Source organism: Hippopotamus amphibius, chromosome 14 (genome assembly GCF_030028045.1).
Source record: "Hippopotamus amphibius kiboko isolate mHipAmp2 chromosome 14, mHipAmp2.hap2, whole genome shotgun sequence".
Classification (NCBI taxonomy): Eukaryota; Metazoa; Chordata; class Mammalia; order Artiodactyla; family Hippopotamidae; genus Hippopotamus; species Hippopotamus amphibius.
This window is the reverse complement of record NC_080199.1, coordinates 73,021,855-73,041,833: the sequence shown is the minus strand read 5'-3', so window position 1 is coordinate 73,041,833 and position 19,979 is coordinate 73,021,855. Positions and strand designations below refer to the sequence as shown.

The 19,979-nt window shown below is 42.3% G+C and overlaps 1 protein-coding gene across 1 annotated transcript in view; it reads left to right on the top strand.

The window, feature by feature from the left end:
• Positions 1-5,685: 5,685 nt before the first annotated feature.
• The window catches only part of TEX26 (testis expressed 26), a 28,122-nt gene continuing 13,828 nt past the window's right edge, over positions 5,686-19,979 (top strand). The window contains exons 1-4 of the mRNA XM_057707934.1: positions 5,686-5,762; positions 9,712-9,793; positions 15,318-15,483; positions 18,807-18,963. Of these exons, the coding sequence (XP_057563917.1) occupies positions 5,702-5,762; positions 9,712-9,793; positions 15,318-15,483; positions 18,807-18,963 (466 nt within the window). The 5' untranslated portion in view covers positions 5,686-5,701. The remainder of the gene's footprint in view (positions 5,763-9,711; positions 9,794-15,317; positions 15,484-18,806; positions 18,964-19,979) is intronic.

The window sequence follows — 19,979 nt, the reverse complement described above, 5'->3', positions numbered from 1 at the left end:
AATGGATACTGATACAGAAAAGGGGATGTTCCTTAATAACAGAAGACAATAAACATTTGTTATTCAAACTCAGTGCAAAATGAAGAATATTTAACAATAAAATAAGTTCTATACCAGAGCAAACAGGTTCTTAGCTGGGTATCAAATAGCGTATGCTTCCCAAAGGAGATAGAAACTCTATTCACAAAAATTGACAAAGTCCATTTTTTGAAAGTAGTTGAATTCAAGGAAACCATCAGTAATCACTCTAGGAATGGACTAAAGGTCTAGAAGGTTTCTTTCATCGTGAAAAATTTTTTTCAGTCGACTCAGAATCAAATGCATTTACTCATTTGACATTCACTTAGCAAAGTTTTATCATCTGCCTCTAAGGATATATACACTGTGCTAATGTATTTCATTAGGAAATGTCACAAGGAAGCGATATTGGGGAATCTTTAAAATTGGTGAAAAGTCTATTGGGACAGATCTTCCTGGGTAAAAGAGGCATCAATCTAGATATATATTTGGCCTAATTCAGACACCTTAACAGTTTAAGATCAGTAGAAATGTATAGGACAAGAATGGCCTAAGCAAACATTCATTCATTCATTTCATTCATTAATTCAATGCATATAATTGAGTGTCTACTGTGTGCAGTGCACTGGAGCTGGTATATAAAGGTGCCTAAAACATGGCCCTTGCTTTCAAGGGGCGTGCACCCTTGTAAAAGACAGGTGCACAGCTAGTAAGAGCAGTAAAATCAGTGCTATGGGAGAGATTCAGAAAGGAAAGCATCTAAAATGCTTGTGATCCAGTTTTGGAGATAAAATTAATGACATATAACTGTAAAATTTAGTTTTAAAACAAACATGTAAGGATTGATTTATCCAAGCGACTGATTTAGTGAAGCTCTCAGTGAAAGAGTCACCTTGGAAGCTATTAATGTGTCCCAACAAGAAAGCAAATCCAGACATTATCTACAGAATGAGGGAGTTTTTCTCTTATTACCTCATGGTTAGAGTTTGATTTTTGCCCAAAGGATAACATCGCCCAACTTAATTGCCTGACCTTAATTCTCAGCTCGAACGTCTTCTTACTGTTTCAAATCCAGACTGTCTTCAAAGAGCAAAGTTATGCCTCGATTTAAGAAATTCAAAAGAAGGTGTATCCATTTCTGAAGGGAGTTTCTAAAGAATTTCAGAGATGCTTTAAGCAATGGCAGTGTCATTAGAATAAATGATTACTTTGAAGAAGAGAACATTCATATGGATGGATAAGTGCTAGTCTAACAGATTTAAAACGAGTGTTCACACTTGATACTCACGGCTTGAATAAACTTGAGAGAACCAACAATAACAAGAGTTCGGAGAAGAGAAAAACACAAGAATCAGAGCAGAGATGGCCCAGGAGGGAGGTGACATTTATATACGATTGATGACGTTTTTGTAGAATCAAAGGTCTGAACTTGCTGTTACGGCTTTATTTGGATAAAATGTGAGTTTGGTGAGTGGCAAGTTAGAAGCAAAGCTTAGAATTTACCCTATTAAACTGGACTGTCCTAAGAAAATAGAAACTATTATGGAATTTTCTTTTCTGGATTTTTCAATAAAAGGATAGCAGTCATTCTTGGATGGCTTAAACACAACCCCTGTTAGTGGCAGATATGAACCAGGTGACCTCAGGAAGACCTGGATCTCTGATGGTTAATTTTTTGTGTCAGTTTGTTTGGGCCATGGTGTGCAGATGTTTTGACAAGCATTATTCTTGATGCTTCTATGAGGGTGTTTTTGGATGAGGCTAACATTTAAATCAGTGGACTTTAAGTAAAGCAGGTTGCCTTCCACAATGTGAGTGGGCCTCTCCCATCAGCTAAAGGCCTGAATAGAACAAAAGTCTGACCTCCCTTGAGCAAGACAAAATTCTGCACAGATGACCTTCAGACTTGAACTTCAATGTCGGATCTGCCCTGGGCTGCCCTGGGCCTCTGGCCTGCTGGCCTACTTTAGATTTAGGACTTGCCAGGCCCCACAATTGTGTGAGTTCCTTAAACTAAGTCTCCTTTTCTCTCTCTCTCTACACACACACACACACACACACACACTCTCTCTCTCTCTCTCTCTATTGGCTCTGTTTCTCTTGAGAACCCTTAATAATATAGAGTCCATCACAGAAACTGAGAAAATGTTTTACAAGTTAATCAATCAGCTAAGACAAAGAGAAAAGGCAGTATTTTTTTACATGAAGACACTTGAATAAAAGCATTGCATACCACATAGTGACAGGAAGTCTTTTGCCAAAATATAGCAAGTGAGCCAGAAAAACTTCACTCAGCATATTTGTACCCAAAGCACTTGGCATCGCTGAAGAATGCCAGTGACCTCCTCTGGGCTTTCAGAAGCAGCCACTGGCCAAGTCTCCCATCAACTCTTTCCCATTCTCCCTCTTGTTCAGGAGACAACCTTGCCTCTCATATTATCCGGAACAGAGCTCCTCAAAATCGAATGTGCCCTGGAATTTCTTGGAGGCTAAGCTGCAGATCCCAACACAGGAGGTCTGGGTGGGGCCTGAGCTTCTGCTCCGACACCAGGTGATGTCAAGGCCGCTGGTCCTGGGGCAAAGCTCTAGACCCATCCATCTCAAACATTATGAATCACCTGGGGATCTTGTTAGAAAAGCAGAATCTTACCCCCACCCTCCACCCCCACCCGGACTTACTGACTCAGAACCCATGTCCTCGCCAGATGCCCAGGTGGCAGTGGACACTCTCAGTCTGGGGACCGCTTGCTGGCACGTCTGCGTTCTCCGGGCCGGGGCCCCACCTACTCTCTCCTGGAGCATCAAGTTCCCTCTCTCCCTGCTCCTTACCCTTGGTCTATGAACTTGGTTACTCTTCTCTCCTTTCAAGTAATAACTCTCTACCTGACCACTCCTTCTTCCCCTGCGAGACTCTCTTCTCCTTCACAGGCAAAATTTGAGTGTTCTTTCCTTGCAGTCTCTTCCCTCCACCACCCACCCCTGTCTTTACCTCTTCACATCACCTTTCCCCTGTACGTGTGCGTGGCAGAAAGACATGTATTGTAATACTTTAAATTGGAAACAATTATTTAACCCATTTGATGCAACTGCTCTCAACTGGTTTTGATCAATTGAAAACTCTGTCAAAGGCCTGTTGGTAACCTCAATGTCCTAGTTTCTGTGTGATTGACCCACTCTGGCAGGTGATACGGAACCTGGCTTCTCTTACTTCTGGAAAAGACGATTTACTTGAACTGCCGACCTGACCCCTCACGCTGTCCTCTAACCCACTTCATTGCGTTCTCCTCCTGTTTAGATGGAGTCCAAGCTTCTTGGCACGGTGGCTGTGAGGCCTTCTGCTCGGCTCTCCCCTTCTCCCTCACAGACAGCGAGACCACACTCTCAGGGGCTCTGGAGGACACAGGCCGTTCCCCACTCCTGGGCCCTTGCTCAGCCTTGGGGCACCTCTCCTTCTTCACCTGGTTGCCTCCTGGGCATCCTTGGAAACTCAGCTCAGGCAATTCCTCTTCCAGGACAACCCCGCCCCCCAAGCTCCTGTGATACCTGGGGCACTGCCCTTAATAGCATCATACAGCTCACTTCTGGTGCTCAGTCAGTATTTGTTGAGGGAAAGAAAAAAGGAAAACAATTCTACTTACTCCTTGACTGGAGTTGCCTCAGGGAACCCAAATTCAAAGGCAGGAAGTGCGCTGTACAGCTCGCAATGAAATGGACTCACACCAGCCATCCGTTTTGCAGCAGAAATGAAAGACTATAAAAAAGAATGAAGATTAGAAGAGCCGTAAGACAAAAGAGCGATACCCAAGGTGTGGGTGACTTTATGATTTATAAATTATCGTTAGAATTATTCATCTTTACAGCCCAGTGAGGTGTGTACTCGTTTATTCATTTTACAAGTAAGGAAGCTGAGGCTTGGAGCGGTATCTACTTTACGCCCAAGGCCCCCAGGCAGGAAGTGAGAGATCTTCTGGCTCTCCATTCAGCGTGTACCCCTCCCCCCATTTCACAGCTTGCCTGAGAGGAGACAATCGTAAGACATTAATAAAATTTCAGTTTCAAAATTCTATACACTCACTGCTCTATTTTTAAAGTATATTTCTCTTAAATTATGCTATGCTAATTAGCTCTACTATTTCCAGACAGTAATCTGTTATTGGGTGTTGCTTTCTTAATTTAGACTCCACTACTAAATCCTAATTTACATTCATTCCTTCTAATAACATCGACAGAAGTCTGTGGGTCCCACCATTCATTGCTATAAATTTGAGAGTCTAAATGTGTTATATTCATTCCATTACATGGATGGGACTCTACTCTCAGAAAATTCTGGTTTAGGGGACTTCCCTGGTGGCTCAGTGGTTAAGAATCCACCTGCCAATGCAGGGGACACGGTTTCAGTCCTGGTCTGGGAAGATCCCCCATGCCTCGGAGCAACTAAGCCAGTGCACCACAACTACTGAGCCCACGTGGTGCAACTACTTAAGCCCATGTGCCTAGAGCCCGTGCTCCACAACAAGAGAAGCCACCACACTGAGAAGCCTGTGCACCACAACAAAGAGGAGCCCCCACTCACCACAACTAGAGAAAGCCCACACGCAGCAATGAAGACCCAACATAGCCAAAATAATAAATAAATAAAATAAAGTATCAAAACTTTAAAAAAAATTCTGGTTTAGCTCTTCAGTTTAAAGAAATCCTTGCACATGTACATGGGATCCTTACTTTGATGCCTGTTCTGTCTCCTTTGCATTACACTTCACTGTTCACTTAAGATCTATGTTCGAATAACCCTTTGAAAGGATAAGGGATGGTTGTAAAGTGCTTTCTAAACATGGTGCTGGCAGTCTCCAGTGCAGCCTTACTGTTTTCTCTTCTCACACAAGTGGGTAATCACTGTGCCCTAACCTGGAGATATTCAGTATCACTAAGCACCTGCTATGTGTCAAAGTATCAAGGAGCTGCCAATAGCAGGAATATAAAAGACCCTCCACATACTGGGAAAACTCTAACATACGTGGGGGTGAGAGACACAGCTGAATCTGTGGAAACAGAAGAACAATTAAATCGACAATCACCAAACACGATTTTTGGTGCCAGGAACATGGCCTGGTGAGGAGAAAGGTGTCACACACACCCCTACTTACTCCTCTTTCCAAGCACACTTTCATCTTGTCTCCCGCTTCCTGGGCAGGGTTGACCAGTTTGACTGCATGAAACTATCTCAGCAACTCTGGTTCTAGTTCCACTTACACAAGATCACTTGTGTGTGTCCGCTTGCTCAGATCCTGCAAGATCCCTGACAACTTTGCCCTCATTCGCTTAAGTTGAAAGCTATGCACAGATGCAAATTTGCAGTTGAAAATCTGACACTATTACATTCTCTTCAGTCTAATCCCCTTTTGCTCCTCTCCGCAAATATACAAGACAGTGCTCAGGAAAGCTCGTCGCATGAACTAGACAAATACATGACAGTAAGGTATCCATATTACTAGAAACACACTTTTTTACTTTCAGCACCGCGTCCCTCAGCCGGCCTGATGAAGCGCCCTGCACCTCATCCGCCCGCCGGGCTAAGCAGCCTGGAACCTCCCCGCGTCTCCATGGCGACGAGTCACAAAGCAGCCGCGCAGCACCCAGTCCAGCTGGTGGAAGGGACTCCGGGACGGCCTCTTCCGTCTCGAGAATGGCAGAGCCTGGGCCCGAGGCTCCGTGTCCTTCTCAATACGGCCACAAGATCCTGCCAAGTAAGACCGCGGACCTTGCCAGCCGGCGGGGGGGCGGGGACGGGGTCTCTCCTGGAGATGGGGTACCTAGAGCAAAGAATGCTGGGGTCTTCAAGAGCGTGTGCTTCCCTCTCACGGGTGGGACTCAATTTTAGGAGAGGCTGGGAGTCAGGGAGGATAGGAGGGTGTTCACCGCCTTGCCCCTTTCCTTCTGCCAAACTCCTCCCTAAAATGCTCAGGTGTTTAAACACCCCATGAAGTGCGCAGGAGGCGACAAGGAAAAGGAAGGACTAGTGCCTTCTGGAGAACAAGGACGAAGACAAAGAAGGAACAGAAGTCGGGTGCTCTGAAGAGAGCAGATCCAGCGGGAGCCCTCATCCCTGGCAGGATCTGGGAAACAGCACAGAAAGGGGGGCAGGGAGGGGCCGCAGAACGCAGAGAGGCGGGCCCCCAAGTGGATGTGCGGCCTCCCCCACGTGGCTGTAACAGAGGCTGGAACTATGCCGTTCAGCTGTCGCTAATAACCTTCGCTGATTTTTCTTTCAAAGGGATTTTGTATTTAACAGAGGCAGTGCTTTTAATACTAATTTTGCATGCAAATGCAGTGGGTTTACTAACTCAGCTTCTTGTGTCAGTGGAGGGCGAGCCACTCTAGCTGTGATGCTGGTGGCATGATTACTGTGTAGTCAGCTCCATCCTGGCCTTTCTCATGCCAATAATAACCCATTGCAGCCCTCTCGCTGCGTAATTGTGGTTCCCCGGTGGCTACAGAGCAGTGGGGATTGTTCAACCGCAAATTCCCTAGGATTGTAGTCCCAGGAGAATGAATGAAATGCCTACTTTTATCCCATTCGTCCCTTTGTAAATTAGGAATAGCAAATGAAAATAATTAATACAAAAATATTTACAACACTGAGTTTCTCTATGGTGTCCAGGCAAAGAGGAGAGGCAGAGGAGAGAGAGCCTCCTCCCTGGGATTCCCTCCCACCCCCACCCCGGTCCCCACAGTCCCCTTGAGTCTCATCCTCCCTTTCTAGCCACCCTGTCTTGATTTCTTTCACTGTCTGCTCTCCCCCCTCTTGCCTGGGAAGGTTGGCGTCCTCTAAGGTTTATCCCTCTTGGTTTACCTCCTCTACGTGAGTGGCCACATCCTGCCATGAGGCTTCAAGTGTATACAAAGGTGCCAATCAATGGCTCTCTCATCTTTAACTCAGATGCTCCTCCTAAATCTCAGACCAAAGTAGCCATCTGTGTACCAGATGCATTCGGATGTCACAGAAGGGCCTCAAACTCAACACGTACTCCCTGTCCTCCTAGACTTGGATGCTCAGGGAGGAGGGTCCCAGCTGCTCAAAGAAGAGGGGAGAGCGGCTTCTCTGACACCTCAGTGTCATCACCAGGTCTCATTCCTTCTGCCTCCAATGTGCCCTTCCCCTGGGTTGGGGGCAGGGTTGCTCCTTCAAGTCCGGTCTCGAGTCTCTAACAGCCACTCTGTGCGACTCCATCCTCCACTGCTGGAAGGGTCACCCTCTAAAAGGTGGGCCCGATGTGTCACTGCCCAGCTCTGGTCTCAAAATACGAGGAGACTGATGACGCCTATGAGCTAATTGCTATCGAACCACTACTATCGACTGGGCTCTTAAGTGCTGTATGCGTTCCAAGGGTTGCCATAAATTAACACAAACTGGTGGCTGAAAACAATAGACATTTTCCTCCCACATTCTGGAGGCCAGAAGCCTGAAATCAAACTATTGGCATGGCTGCACTCCCTCTGGCGGCTCCTTGGGAGAATCTTCCCTTGCCTCTTCCAGCTTCTGGTGGCTGTCGGCATCCTTGACCTGCGGGCCATCACTCCAGTCTCGACCTCCATGCTCACATTGCCTCCTCCTCTTCTGCAGTCGACCTCCCTCTGCCTCTCTCATGAAGATGTTGAAATTGCATTTAGGGCCCACAGGATAATCCAGGCTGTTCTTCATCTCAAATCCTACTTGCATCAGCAGAGTGACCAGGCCTAGGTCGGTGCTGCTTGCTTAGGAAAAAGAAGGTCTCTGTGCAGAGGATTCTTCCTGATCCTTTGAAGAGTTAAACTCAGAGCTTCAAATCACGTTAAGTGATGGTTTCTTTTACGAGCAACACCATCTCACAATTTCTCCCCACTTACGTGTCCATGCTTGGAATTCTCTTAACAAAGAACATGAATTCTGATCCTGGAATAAAATGCCTGAAGTATAAAGTGATTTCCACTAAAGCAGGAGAATCGAAGGATAATGTCATTTCTAGTATAATGGGATCAGAGTGTAGACACCTGGCCAGGAGTCTGCGAGCAGAGGGACACAGTGTGACAGGCAGGGGCTAAGGCTTTAGTTAGACTGGGGAAGCCTCAGGTGGAGGTGAAACTCACCTGGTGTGAGGGCAGCAGGTGAATAGTTACAGATGGGCAGACCCCGCTGGCTGGCTGGATCCGAGGGCCTGTTCAATGAGAAACAAGCCCTGGATGGGAGAGATGGAGAGATGAACAGGGAGAAGTATACAGATGGCAAAAACCAAATGTTTCTTCTGGGCATTATATGTAGGCGGTGGCATGTAGGTTTTAAGACTATTTGGAAATTGACGACGCCTTTGAGAAAGATGCTTTACAGCAATTGTATTTAGGATGCCTGGGTGGGAGCAAACACAGGCAGTGAGGTGGCTGCCGTGTGAGAGGTGAGGTGTTGGACCCCGGATGGCATTGTTTCAAACACTGAAGGGATCATTTCACCCAAGTGCTAGTGAAATGTAAAAAGCCATTGGTGACTTCCTAGATACAAAGAAGGAGAGAATGACCAAATTACATTTTTAAAACATATTCCCAAGTAATCTGATGGTACTCCGTTGACAATGGGAGGTTGGGGCGGATCGAGTCTTGTGTCTGCATAATGGCGAATTTTCTGTGCTCACCTTCCCGGGGCCCACCAGCAGCATTTGCTGTTGTAGGTGGTCCCTCCCTCCCCCTGGAATCATGTTCTTCCTTGAGCCATCCGGGCACCACAGTCTCCTGGTTCTCCGCTCAGCTCACTCACTGCTCTTCTCAGCCTCCTTCACCAGCTGCTCCTCATCTCCCCAACCTCTTGACCTTGGGGGGCCCCGGGCTTCAGCTTTTGGACGTCACCTCCTCTAATGACACTCCCTCCCTTGCTGAGCTCACCCACTCTCACAGCTTTAAAGAACATCTCTACCGCAGAATCTTGCACAGTCATTACAAAGAATGAATTAGAGCTGCAGCAGACAAGTCGGAGGAGTTTCCCATACGGCGCTGTTAAGTGACAGATAGAAGAGAAGGACGTTTCGTGTAAGATGAGCCTATTTTTGTAAAACAAAATAGGACTAAAACCCAATATGATAATGTATTGATATACATATACATCAATCTGTATATGATTATGTTAGCAGTTATAAAAGTCCGGAAAGAAACATGCACAATTGTTAACATCGGCCACCTGGGAGGAGGGATGGGGTGGAGGGTGATTACAAGCAGGGCCGGGGAGGAGCAAGGAGAAGGGGTCCAGGAGAGAATCTGACGTGGAAACTATGACCCCCTTGGTGTAAAATCAGTTCATGCATTTACAGGTATATCTAATATGACGAATGAAAAGTCAGGCAATAAAACAGCCATAGTGAGCATCTTAAGATGATAGAATTTCAAATGAACTCTCTTCTTTATATTTCTACGTATTGCTCGAATTCTTTAAAATAGCATATGTGAATTCTCAAGAAAAACAACAGACCTATTTTTATTTAGGGGGAAATTCAGATAATTAAAGTGAGCTTCCCCTCTTCCCCAGTGGAGCTCACAAGTTGGCCTTCATTCGTTCTGACTCTACATTGCCACCCAAAATATTTGCCTCCTGCAAAATTGTTTTAATTATTACAACATTTGACCAAAATATGCTGACTTGCCACATTTAAAACTGTTTTTTTGTGCTTTTAGCAGGTGATACCAATTGGGATTCCTATGCCACCACAATGAAGACTGCATTCACACCTAAGACAGGAGCAGCGCCTGCTTTAATTCGGTACATCCCTATTCGAGTCAAATTGATATACACACTTGAATTTGTTCACCTGTCTTCTATTATTCAGAGTCCAAAACCAATAGAGAGTAATCAGAGAAGGCTCATAGAAAATGCAATCAGATAAGAGCCCCTGCGCACACACATCTCTTCCAAGCATCAGAGGTTTCCCCCTTCAAACAGCATCCCAAGCTCCTACAGGAAAATTGAGAAAATTAACACTTGGATCGTTCATTAAGCCACTGTGTATCATGCTTTACAACAGAGCCAGTATAGTTAACAGAATTGTGCTACCTAAACATGGAGCGTGAGTTGAGTCCGTTACCTGGTATACAGTAGGCAGACAATGACAACTGAATGAATGGATACGTAACTGTTAGCACTTCCACCCAGCACAAGTCTTGGAACAAGGCCACAGGTCCCCTACTTCTACCTTCACTCCTCCAACTAATGCTTCCTAAAGCAGCGTTGGCTTGCAACTCCTCCCCCAATTCCACGGGAACCGAGGGAGGGTGTCCATCAGCTGCCTCTCTAAGCTCATTGGTGGGTAAGCGAGGGTGGGGCTGGGAAAGCCCTCCCCTCTTTCTTTGCATCAGTGGTATAGCTGGGAAATCAGCGTGGAGGACCTTCCCTTGCCTGTGTTTACTCTGTAAATTGCTTCCAATATAGAAGATCTTTTCACCTTAAAAGTTCACGTTGTCGAGAATTCAGATGGAATACTGGCCAGACATGGCGGTGCAGTCAGGCAGAAATGGGTTCCAGTCTCAGCTCCCCGCTCTAATTAGCCCTTATTCTCTCTGCTCCCCTGGGCAAGTAACCAGCCAGCTACGGCTCAGGTTTATGGTTGGCAAAGTGACAATGACGACTCCTGCCTAATGTGGTTGTCCTGAGGACAAACTGAAAGCACTTGTCCAGTGACTAGCATGAAGAAGTTACCCCCACATTTTTCATTCATTTTCCCCCAGCGTAATATATGACAGACTTCCAAAATGCGCAGGGTTGCAAGACTCCTGATTTCCGAGTCACTGGCTATCCCGCTGAGTCACATTACGTCCCCTACCGGGAGATTCACCATCTCACAGTGACGATTAAGCCAGCTTCCCAGACAGTACAGTTGTCTGAAGAAGAAACATTTGGGATGAAAGCCAAAACCAAATGGGTACTTACAGAGTCTAGGTCAGCGGTCTTCAAATTCACATATATTTCAAGTTCACAGAAAAGTTCTCATCATAAATTAAAATAGCTGTAAAAGATAAAACTTCCAGCCCATCCTAAATATTGACATTTTAAAACAAGACCATTGAATCATTTCTGTACATATAACCAGTCTGTGATCTAATCACCTTAGAAAATTGATACGCACTCTGACCTTTTATAAAAAAACATATACAAACAAGCTCTTCTTTAATAGATCATTTATTTCATTCTCTTTCCTTCTTGAACTATTACGCCCAGTCCACTTCCTCCATAGAATTTTATCCTGCACTAATATATTTTGTGTTTGAAAGCAATTTATCGATCCCTCCATTATACCTCTTTGCAACTATTTCAGTGTATTAATTGAAATTAATTTTTAAACATGTTATATGACCCTAAGTATTGAGTTATCACCATTATTTTTAGTACAGAATTGCTCAAAGCAATAAACATTACAAATGTTAATACTTACTAAACACAAAAAATAAATTTTTTGGAATTGCATCTTAATGAGATAAATGGGGCTGTTTTGTTTTCAATTACTTTATGTCTCCAGATTTGAGTGTTATTATTTTTGGAATGAGACCACATTCAGCATCAATTTTTCCTGCTTCCTTTTTTTTCAGTTTATAAATGCTAATGTTGAGAAACCTTGTCCTTATAATTAAGTAGATGTGAATGAAAGGAGTTTTAGTGTAGCATTGCCATTCAATACTCTGAACTCTTTACGGTTATATGCCAAAAATCACAAGGTGATTTTTTTAAAAATATGTATTTATTTGGCTGCATCGGGTCTCAATTGCAGCACGAGGGCTCTTTGTTGTGGCACGCAGGCTCTCTAGTTGTGGCATGCGGGCTCTCTAGTTGTGGCATGCGGGCTCTAGAGCATGCAGGCTTAGCTGCCCCACAGCATGTGGGATCTTAGTTCCCCAGTCAGGGATCGAACCCATGTCTCCTGCATTGGAAGTCCCCACAAGGTGATTTTTAATGATGGATTGGCTGACAGCTTGGTTGGATACTCCTTTAGTTTCATTGAAAGCAAATAATTAGATGATTTGTCATCCAGTTATTGAGTTATTCCCTATCTCATTTTCTGAGTAGTATACCAAAAAGGCACGTCTTAACAAATGACTATTAAATTACATCTGTTACTCCTTCACTTGGAAGAAACTTATTTGATATTATATACTCAAAAAGGACTTGGAAAATAGGAACATTAATTTCAATAAACGTTTTCCAATATAATCTTTTTTTATAAATACTTTTGTCATTACTTACTTTAAATATATTTTTATCCAAGTCTTTGAGCTGAAGATTTAACTCATACAATTTACACCATGTTTACCTATAAAATCAGTAAATTCAGTCCTTGTGGTCCAACCAACAAGCGAAATTAGGTTTACTTCATGTCAAAATAAAAATCTGATGACAATTCTAGTTCAAACAAATGTTAATATATGTTTTGAGGAATATTATGAAAGCTACTGATAAATTATGGAATACATATTTTAGGGAAGATTATTAAAAGTAGGCAGGGGAAGTGTAAAAAGACTAAGGTCTAATATGATTAATTATATCCAAGTAATTAAAATAATGCAATGAAATATGTAGCTAAATATGTAAGTTATCTGTGAAGTGAGGAGAATGACAAAAAAAAACTGTGAGGTTCCTTAGTTAAATATGTTCCTCATGTGTGCAGAAGTCTGGTGCTTGACTTTGGGAAATAAATAATGTGCATAAAAATCAGAAACAATTTCACTGATTTCTTTAGACACCAAATCAAACATTTTCTCTGCATTTAATGAAAAAGTTACATACGGTTAGTACAATATAGTTAATATATGTAAAATTAATAATCTGACAAGCTAGCATATATTTTCATGTATTGTTTTACATCATAAAATAAAATGAGGACTGGCCATATTGAAGTAATATTTCATAAAATGGGTTAAAAATTAGCTTTAAATACCTTATTGAATGATGAATACAAAATCTGAAAAAAAGATCACAAGATTTTTATATACCCATTTTATCCAGTGAATCTTTAAAATTTTGATGGTCTCAGAAAAGATGCCAGTTACATTGAAAAGGACCAGCATCCCCATCCTGTACTGCTTCATCTACATGGAGATGCTCTCCTTTCCAGCTAATGACATAACCTAGGGAATTTTTAAAAGCTGGAAAAATGCTTATCTTTAAATATGTGGGGGAAAGAGCCGTTTTCAGCAATCTATAGTCTCTGCTCTCCTCTTAGAAGCTTCTCCTTAAAGAGGGATGAACATTTGATAATTGTTAGGCCAGGGAAAACTAGCCGTTACTCTCAGCCACACCAGTCTACAGTGTACCTACATTCAGAGCATCTCCGCACAGGCCGTAATGGTCTGGTTATAGCCCCACCCTTCACTCTTGACCTAGAACAGCAAGCCCTAGGTAAGTGTATGGAATTTGGGTTACAAGGGGGTTTCCCGAAACCACCACAATGAAGTTTCCCTTTGCCAGGCACCCCTCTCATGGTTGGCGGCTATCACTCCAGGGTGTAATGCACCTTAGTAAGATCCTATGGTGAAGTGGGGAAGGGAGAAAAGGACGCAGGAAGGAAAAGACCCACATAGATGTGTAGCTTTATTCTCGGGCTGATACGTGTTAGGAAAGAATATACTGAGAAATATAGATGTGAAAATCTATTCCTTTAAAGCAATTTGTGCTGTGATCCCTTTGGAAAATATCTTCATGCGCCTTTGATGACTTCAGTTTGATTTAGGACCACAGTCATGCTTGAATCTGCACATCTGAATGACAAGTGAAATAGTCCAGCCTCCAGATGTCTCCCACTTTCCAGATGTTTGGTGTCTTACAGACATAACCTGAATCAAACCTAACTCTCTTTTTTAAAAAACTCAATATGAAATACTTTAGACATACACAAAAGAATATACAATAAGTCCCCAGCTATCATCCAGCTATAATAATCAACAACACGTGGACATCTTTAATATATATCCTCCACTTAGCCTTCCCACTGGGTAATACTGAAGCAAATTCCAGGCATTATAGCATGTTAATTCTAAATATTTTTTATGTATCTCTGAAAGATAAGGACTCTTTAAAATTACATAACAATACCATTATCTTACTTAAAAAAAGCAATTCCTTACTATCAAATAACCAATCAGTGACCAAATATTCCCCAACTGTTTCATAATTAAAAAAAGAAAAACCAGTTGGTTAGAAATTGAATCCAGACAAGTTCTATGCATTGTATTCTCTTACTGCATTTAATCTACAGGTTCCTCCACTTTTTTTTTTTGGCAATTGAAGACATTTATTCAACAATTATTTATGAAGCATCTACTTTGTTCTAATTTTTAACTTTTTTCTTTAAGAATTTTTATTGAGATACAATTTACATATAATAAACTGCATATATCCAAAGTGTACAATTTGATATTTTTTTCTTATTAGTAATGTATATATGGCAATCCCAATCTCCCAAGTCAACCCCCCTCAACACTCCCCCCCCCACCGCCAGCTTTCCCCACTCCCCACTTGGTGTCCATATGTTTGTTCTCCACATCTGTGTCTCTATTTCTGCCTTGCAAACCGGTTGGTTTGTATCATTTTTCTATATTCCGCATATATGTGTTAATATACGATATTTGTTTTTCTCTTTCTGACTCAGTTCACTCTGTATGACCGTCTCTAGGTCCATCCACGTCCTCCACTTTTTTTCCTGAGAATTTCTTTGCTGAAGAAACAGATCCTTGTTCTGGATTTTTCTGACTCCATCCCCATCATGTCATTTAAAAATATCCTTCTTTTCATGTATTTCCTGTAATTTAATATTCCAAAGAGTTCATCTGATTCAGGTTGGGTATTTTGACAAAAGTATTTAATAGATGGTGTTATGTATGTATATTCAGAGTGGCAACTGCAGATCATTGCCTAGATGCATTATTTCATTAGGGACTTGCAAACCAGTGGTAACCTAATTCTTATATTTCTTCCTTTTATTAACTGGAATACTTTTTTTATAGAGTATTTGGTTATAATGAAGTACCATTTATACAGAAGAGTACTCACCTCTTTAAAAAAATAATTAAAAAATTAATGAATTTCAGATTATTCTTTTAAATTTCATGTTAGGACTCCCATGCTTTTGTTAAGGTCCAATATAAGATACAGGACTGTTTCTTTTCAGGAAAACTAGAAATTAAATTATTTCTTACATCAAGTCTTCCACCAGCCAGTCTTTAAAAAATTATTTGATGTGTGTACTGTTGTGGAATTTGGTATTTAATCCCTTACTCTAATTTCCACTCTTTTCTTATAGTCAAAAAAGTACCAGAAGATTAGGATATACGTATTCACTTAGTGATCCTATTCCCAATCAGACACAGTACAATGATGAGTATGTTTGGAAATCATATTCTAAAGAAGACTTGATCAACTTTGGGACTTCAAGAGGAATCAAGAACCACAAATCTTACCCCAGTCAAGTAAGATAATATCTACATGTCTTTTGAATTTAATTGTATCAGTAACCCATGAGAATGAGAGTCTGGCTATGTGGCAAAGATTCTTCATCATCTACAGCTATGGTCCTTCTTAGACTATTTTTGGCTCACCTTCTCACATTTATTTCTAACTACTTCTCCCTTATCCACCTAAATAAGAAACAGTTTTTTAAAACTCAAGTGAAATTCACATAGCATGAAATTAATCATTTTAATGTGAACAAATCACTGGCCGTTAGTACATTCATAGTGTTCTACAACCACCACCTCTATCTCATTTCAAAATATGTTCATAATCCCAAGAGGAAATCCCATACCCATTAAGAAATTACTTCCTGTTTCCCTCCCCCCTAGTCTCTGACAACTACCAATCTGCTTTCTGTCTCTATGGATGACCTATTCTAGGTATTTTATACATGGAATCCTACAATATGTGACCTTTTGTGTCTGGCTTCTTTCACGTCTCACTGTTTCAAAACATTGTTTTTGAAGTTCATTCACATTGTAGCACCTATCTGCACTTCATCCCTTTTTATGGTTGAATAATATTCTATTTTATGTATATATACCACAATTTGTTCATCCGTTTATCTATTGATGGACATTTGGGTTGTTGCCACTTTTTGGCTATTATGAACAAAGCTGCTATGAACAGGCACGTATAAGTATTTGTGTTTGGTAGATGCATCCTCAAACCATCAGAACTTTTTTATTTTGTTGACTACCCAGAATGCCCTTCTCTTGTCCACAAAGGAAACTCATAGATTCTTCAAGGCTCAGCTTACAGAGAGCCATCTCTAATTCCCTTCTCTTCCAGAGGAAAGTAACTGACCCTCCTTCTGTTTTCTAGGTACTGTGTACCCTCCTCCTATCACAAAAGGCAAGGCTCAATTGTAGTAAAGGGTTTCGTTTACTTGGTTGCTACATGATATGGTGCCACCCGGGATGGAACCTCCTGGACACATTCAATAGATAATAAGGCAGTAGAATGGTCAGGATTTGATGACTGAAAGGATGTAAAAGACAAGGGAGAGGAATGAATTAAGGGTGATGTTCCTGTTTTTTACTTGGATGACTGGGTCTGTGCTGATGCTATTTACTGAACTAGAACTTTGGGAAGGACCAGGTTTGGTGGGAAAGGGCTTAGGGGGAAATGTGAGTCAGTTGAAGACATGTTGGTTGAGGATATGTCCAATGAGCAGTTGAAAACACAGGTCTGGAACTCGAGTGGAAGAGGCGAGCTATAGATGTAGGTAGACTCTCGAGTCATTAGAATACACACACATACCCCCATTTAACTTGGTTCCTCATGGCACCCATTCATGTAATCTACTTACCTCTTGAGTATTTTCCTTAAGATTTAGAATTAATGCGAAATAGTCAGTTACCATATTACATTTGTATATATACACATACATGTGCACAGCATTTATTTTCCCTTTAAATGTTATTGAAGGCTCTCAGCCAATGACAGCCAGAGTGGCTGTGCTCTCTCAGCCAATGAGTGTTCCTATGCCAGCCTGCAGACCCTCCGAGCACGTGAATGCCCTTCCCCATCAACCTGAGTTGAGGGTATATCGCATTATTTACTCTTCTGAGGCCTCTTTGCCATTTATTTTTGTTTTCTGTTAAAAAATTTGGCTGTGGCTCAGGGCCTGGACTAGGATGAGACTAGCAAGGGGCTCCTCTGCTAACAGAGTCTGCTGCTCAGGAACAAAGGAAGAGCATCACCCTAAGAGTTAAAATGCAGACTGGTGATTTTGGGCTCCTTCAAGGAAAGGGAGGTAGAAAAGGAGGGCCCGTATCTGCAGCAATTACGATGCCTTGAGGTGTGGGCTGTTGGGGGAAATGGGCTGGAGGCAGCTTGGGACTTGACCAATGATCTGGAGACTCTGCAGTTGATCCTATTGGATGGTCCCTTTTGCTGGTAAGGTTTGTGTGTATATGGGTGCAATGACATCTCAGAGTGACCACCACTACCAGGAAGAACATGTAGAGGGTAAAGATACGTGTCTCTGATGAAGCCCTGGGGAATCCCCGGGTTTGAGGTGCAGGGTGAGGAAAGAAGCCTTAAATGGAGACCATAGAGGAGCCACAGAGCAAAGCCTGAAAGATGTGGTCTCTTAGATGTTTGGGAAAGAGATACAAGAAAGAGATCATCGCCATGTCAGGTACCTCTGCGACCTATTTGGTACCCCATCGGACGTCACTGATGAGGTCAACTCCCACTCAGGGTCTTGGAGAAAACCAGTTTACCTGGGCTTAACAGTGACTGGAGGGCAAAGCCTTCAAGCAGTGGATGGTTATGTGTACTACCTTTTACTCAGTCATTCAAGCAACGCATATTTATTGAATGCCTAGCATGTGCTAGGCACTCTTCTTATACATTTCCTGCCATTTCTCCAAGAAGCCCTCCATCTCACACTAATCAGGCATTCCTCCATACAACTCTACCAAAACTGCTCTTTTCAAGGTCACCAAAGAACTCCATTCTGCGAAACCCAATGGTCAAGTCTCTATCCTCATCTCACTTGACCTGCCAGCAGCATTTCACACAATGATCAAGTCCTTTTTCCTTCACTTTCTCACTTGACTTCTAGTACAACACATTCTCTTGGGTTTTCTCCTTGATAACTGCCTGCCCCTTAGTTTCTTTTGCTGCTTCTTCCACTTACCCTTAACCTCTTAATGATGAAGTGCCCCAAGGTTTGACCCTCAAATCTCTTCTAATTTCTAGCTTGGTGATCTCATCCAGTCTTAGTTTATTTCAACTCTATGAGACGACTTCCAAAATTACCTTCAGCTGAATCTATTTGCCTCAACTCAGATTCATATATCCAACCACCTTCTTAAGTTCTCCTGTTGGAAGTTTGCTTAAGGTACTTTGAATGTCACATTCCCACAACAAAACACCTGAGTGTTCCTCTAAATCTAGGCCATTCCACATTTCAGTTCATGGCCACTCCACCCTTCCAACGGTTCAGACTTCAGTCCCCAGAGTCATCCTTGGCCCATCTCTTTGCTTCACATCCCACATTAATATGCATCAGGAAAACTTACTTACCTACAAATATATTTAGAATATGATCACTTCTCCCAATCACATTTTCTTGTCTTCAACACGAAAAGCCAAAGAAATGACAGGCTACCATGTTACAGCTGGGTCAGCTGATGGCTCCCAGCATGCATTGCAACTTCAGTGTGGTAGCTGCTTGTAAAGAATACATACACATAAACACACACGTTCTTCATTCCATGAGGTGAACCCACGTGGATTTTTTTGAAAATTGTGTTTGTATTGATAGGATTTCTTTCTCTGGACACTGCCTCAAGGTCAATCGACAGCCTCAGTAAAGACCTACTTCCCTTGGAAAATCGCTGCTTCAATGGAAGAGGTTCAGAAGGCATTAGCAAATCAGTTTATTTCCCACACGAGGAGAGACTTTGTGGACAGAGCAAAAGGTAAACATTCATCTTTCTTCTTTCGCTGGTAGAAAGTTAGGTCACAGTGGTGAGCAACACAGATGCAGACTTTTCCCTCAAGGAACTCACAGTGTAGATGTGGAGAAAGGCGATTTAGCAAACAATAGTTGACCTAGTTAGCACCTATAAAAAGATGTGGGAAATGCAGGGTGCTGGGGGCGCACAGTAGGACAGCCAGCCTAATGTGGGGGTGGGGGAGGTCAGGAAAGGCTTCTTGGGTCCAAAGGACAAGGACGGATGAGCCAGGAGACGATGACGGGGTCGAGTTAAACGTGCTATTTTCAATTCTTAACTGCTGGTTTACCATTTTTCAATTACTTAAATTAAAATTCCCTTTATTAAACGAGTATGTGCACAGAGTGAAATCTAATAGTTACCTAAAGGCTCACAATGGAAGAGCAGTTCCTTGACCCGCTCCTCTCCACTCTCGGTCCTACTGCTGTTGGCTGTCAACTTCTATCCTTTCAACTATTTGTTCTTATGGGGGCCTCCATGTTTTAAAACCATATGAAAAAAAAAAAAACATATGCTGATACTGCTATTTTTTATTCATTAATTTTAGACATTATGATTGACTTCTTGTTATGGTAACTGAGGACTTGGTCCTCCTATAATTCTTTCTCACGCCCCCTCCATCCATTTTCTCAATACAATCATACTACAGATTTGAGGTGAATTCAATTGCTAGTGTTTGTATTATGATTATGATGATATGGTATATTATGATTACGTAAACATTTACTGCTGAGCCAGATGCTGTTTTATGGTTATGTTTCCTTTTAGTTTTCTTTTGTTTTTTACCAGAGTTAATGATTGACTCTTTTCATATGCTTAGTTTTCTATGTGTCTGTCACACTCGCTGAATCTGCTTTTTCCTGGTCCAGCATCTCAGTACATCACCTTCTACTGTGCCTGGTGTCCCTGAAACCAGAGCTTCTTTGGTTCAATTTTGCACCAACTAATCTTCTGGCTAGGGAAGGGTAGTCATATGACTA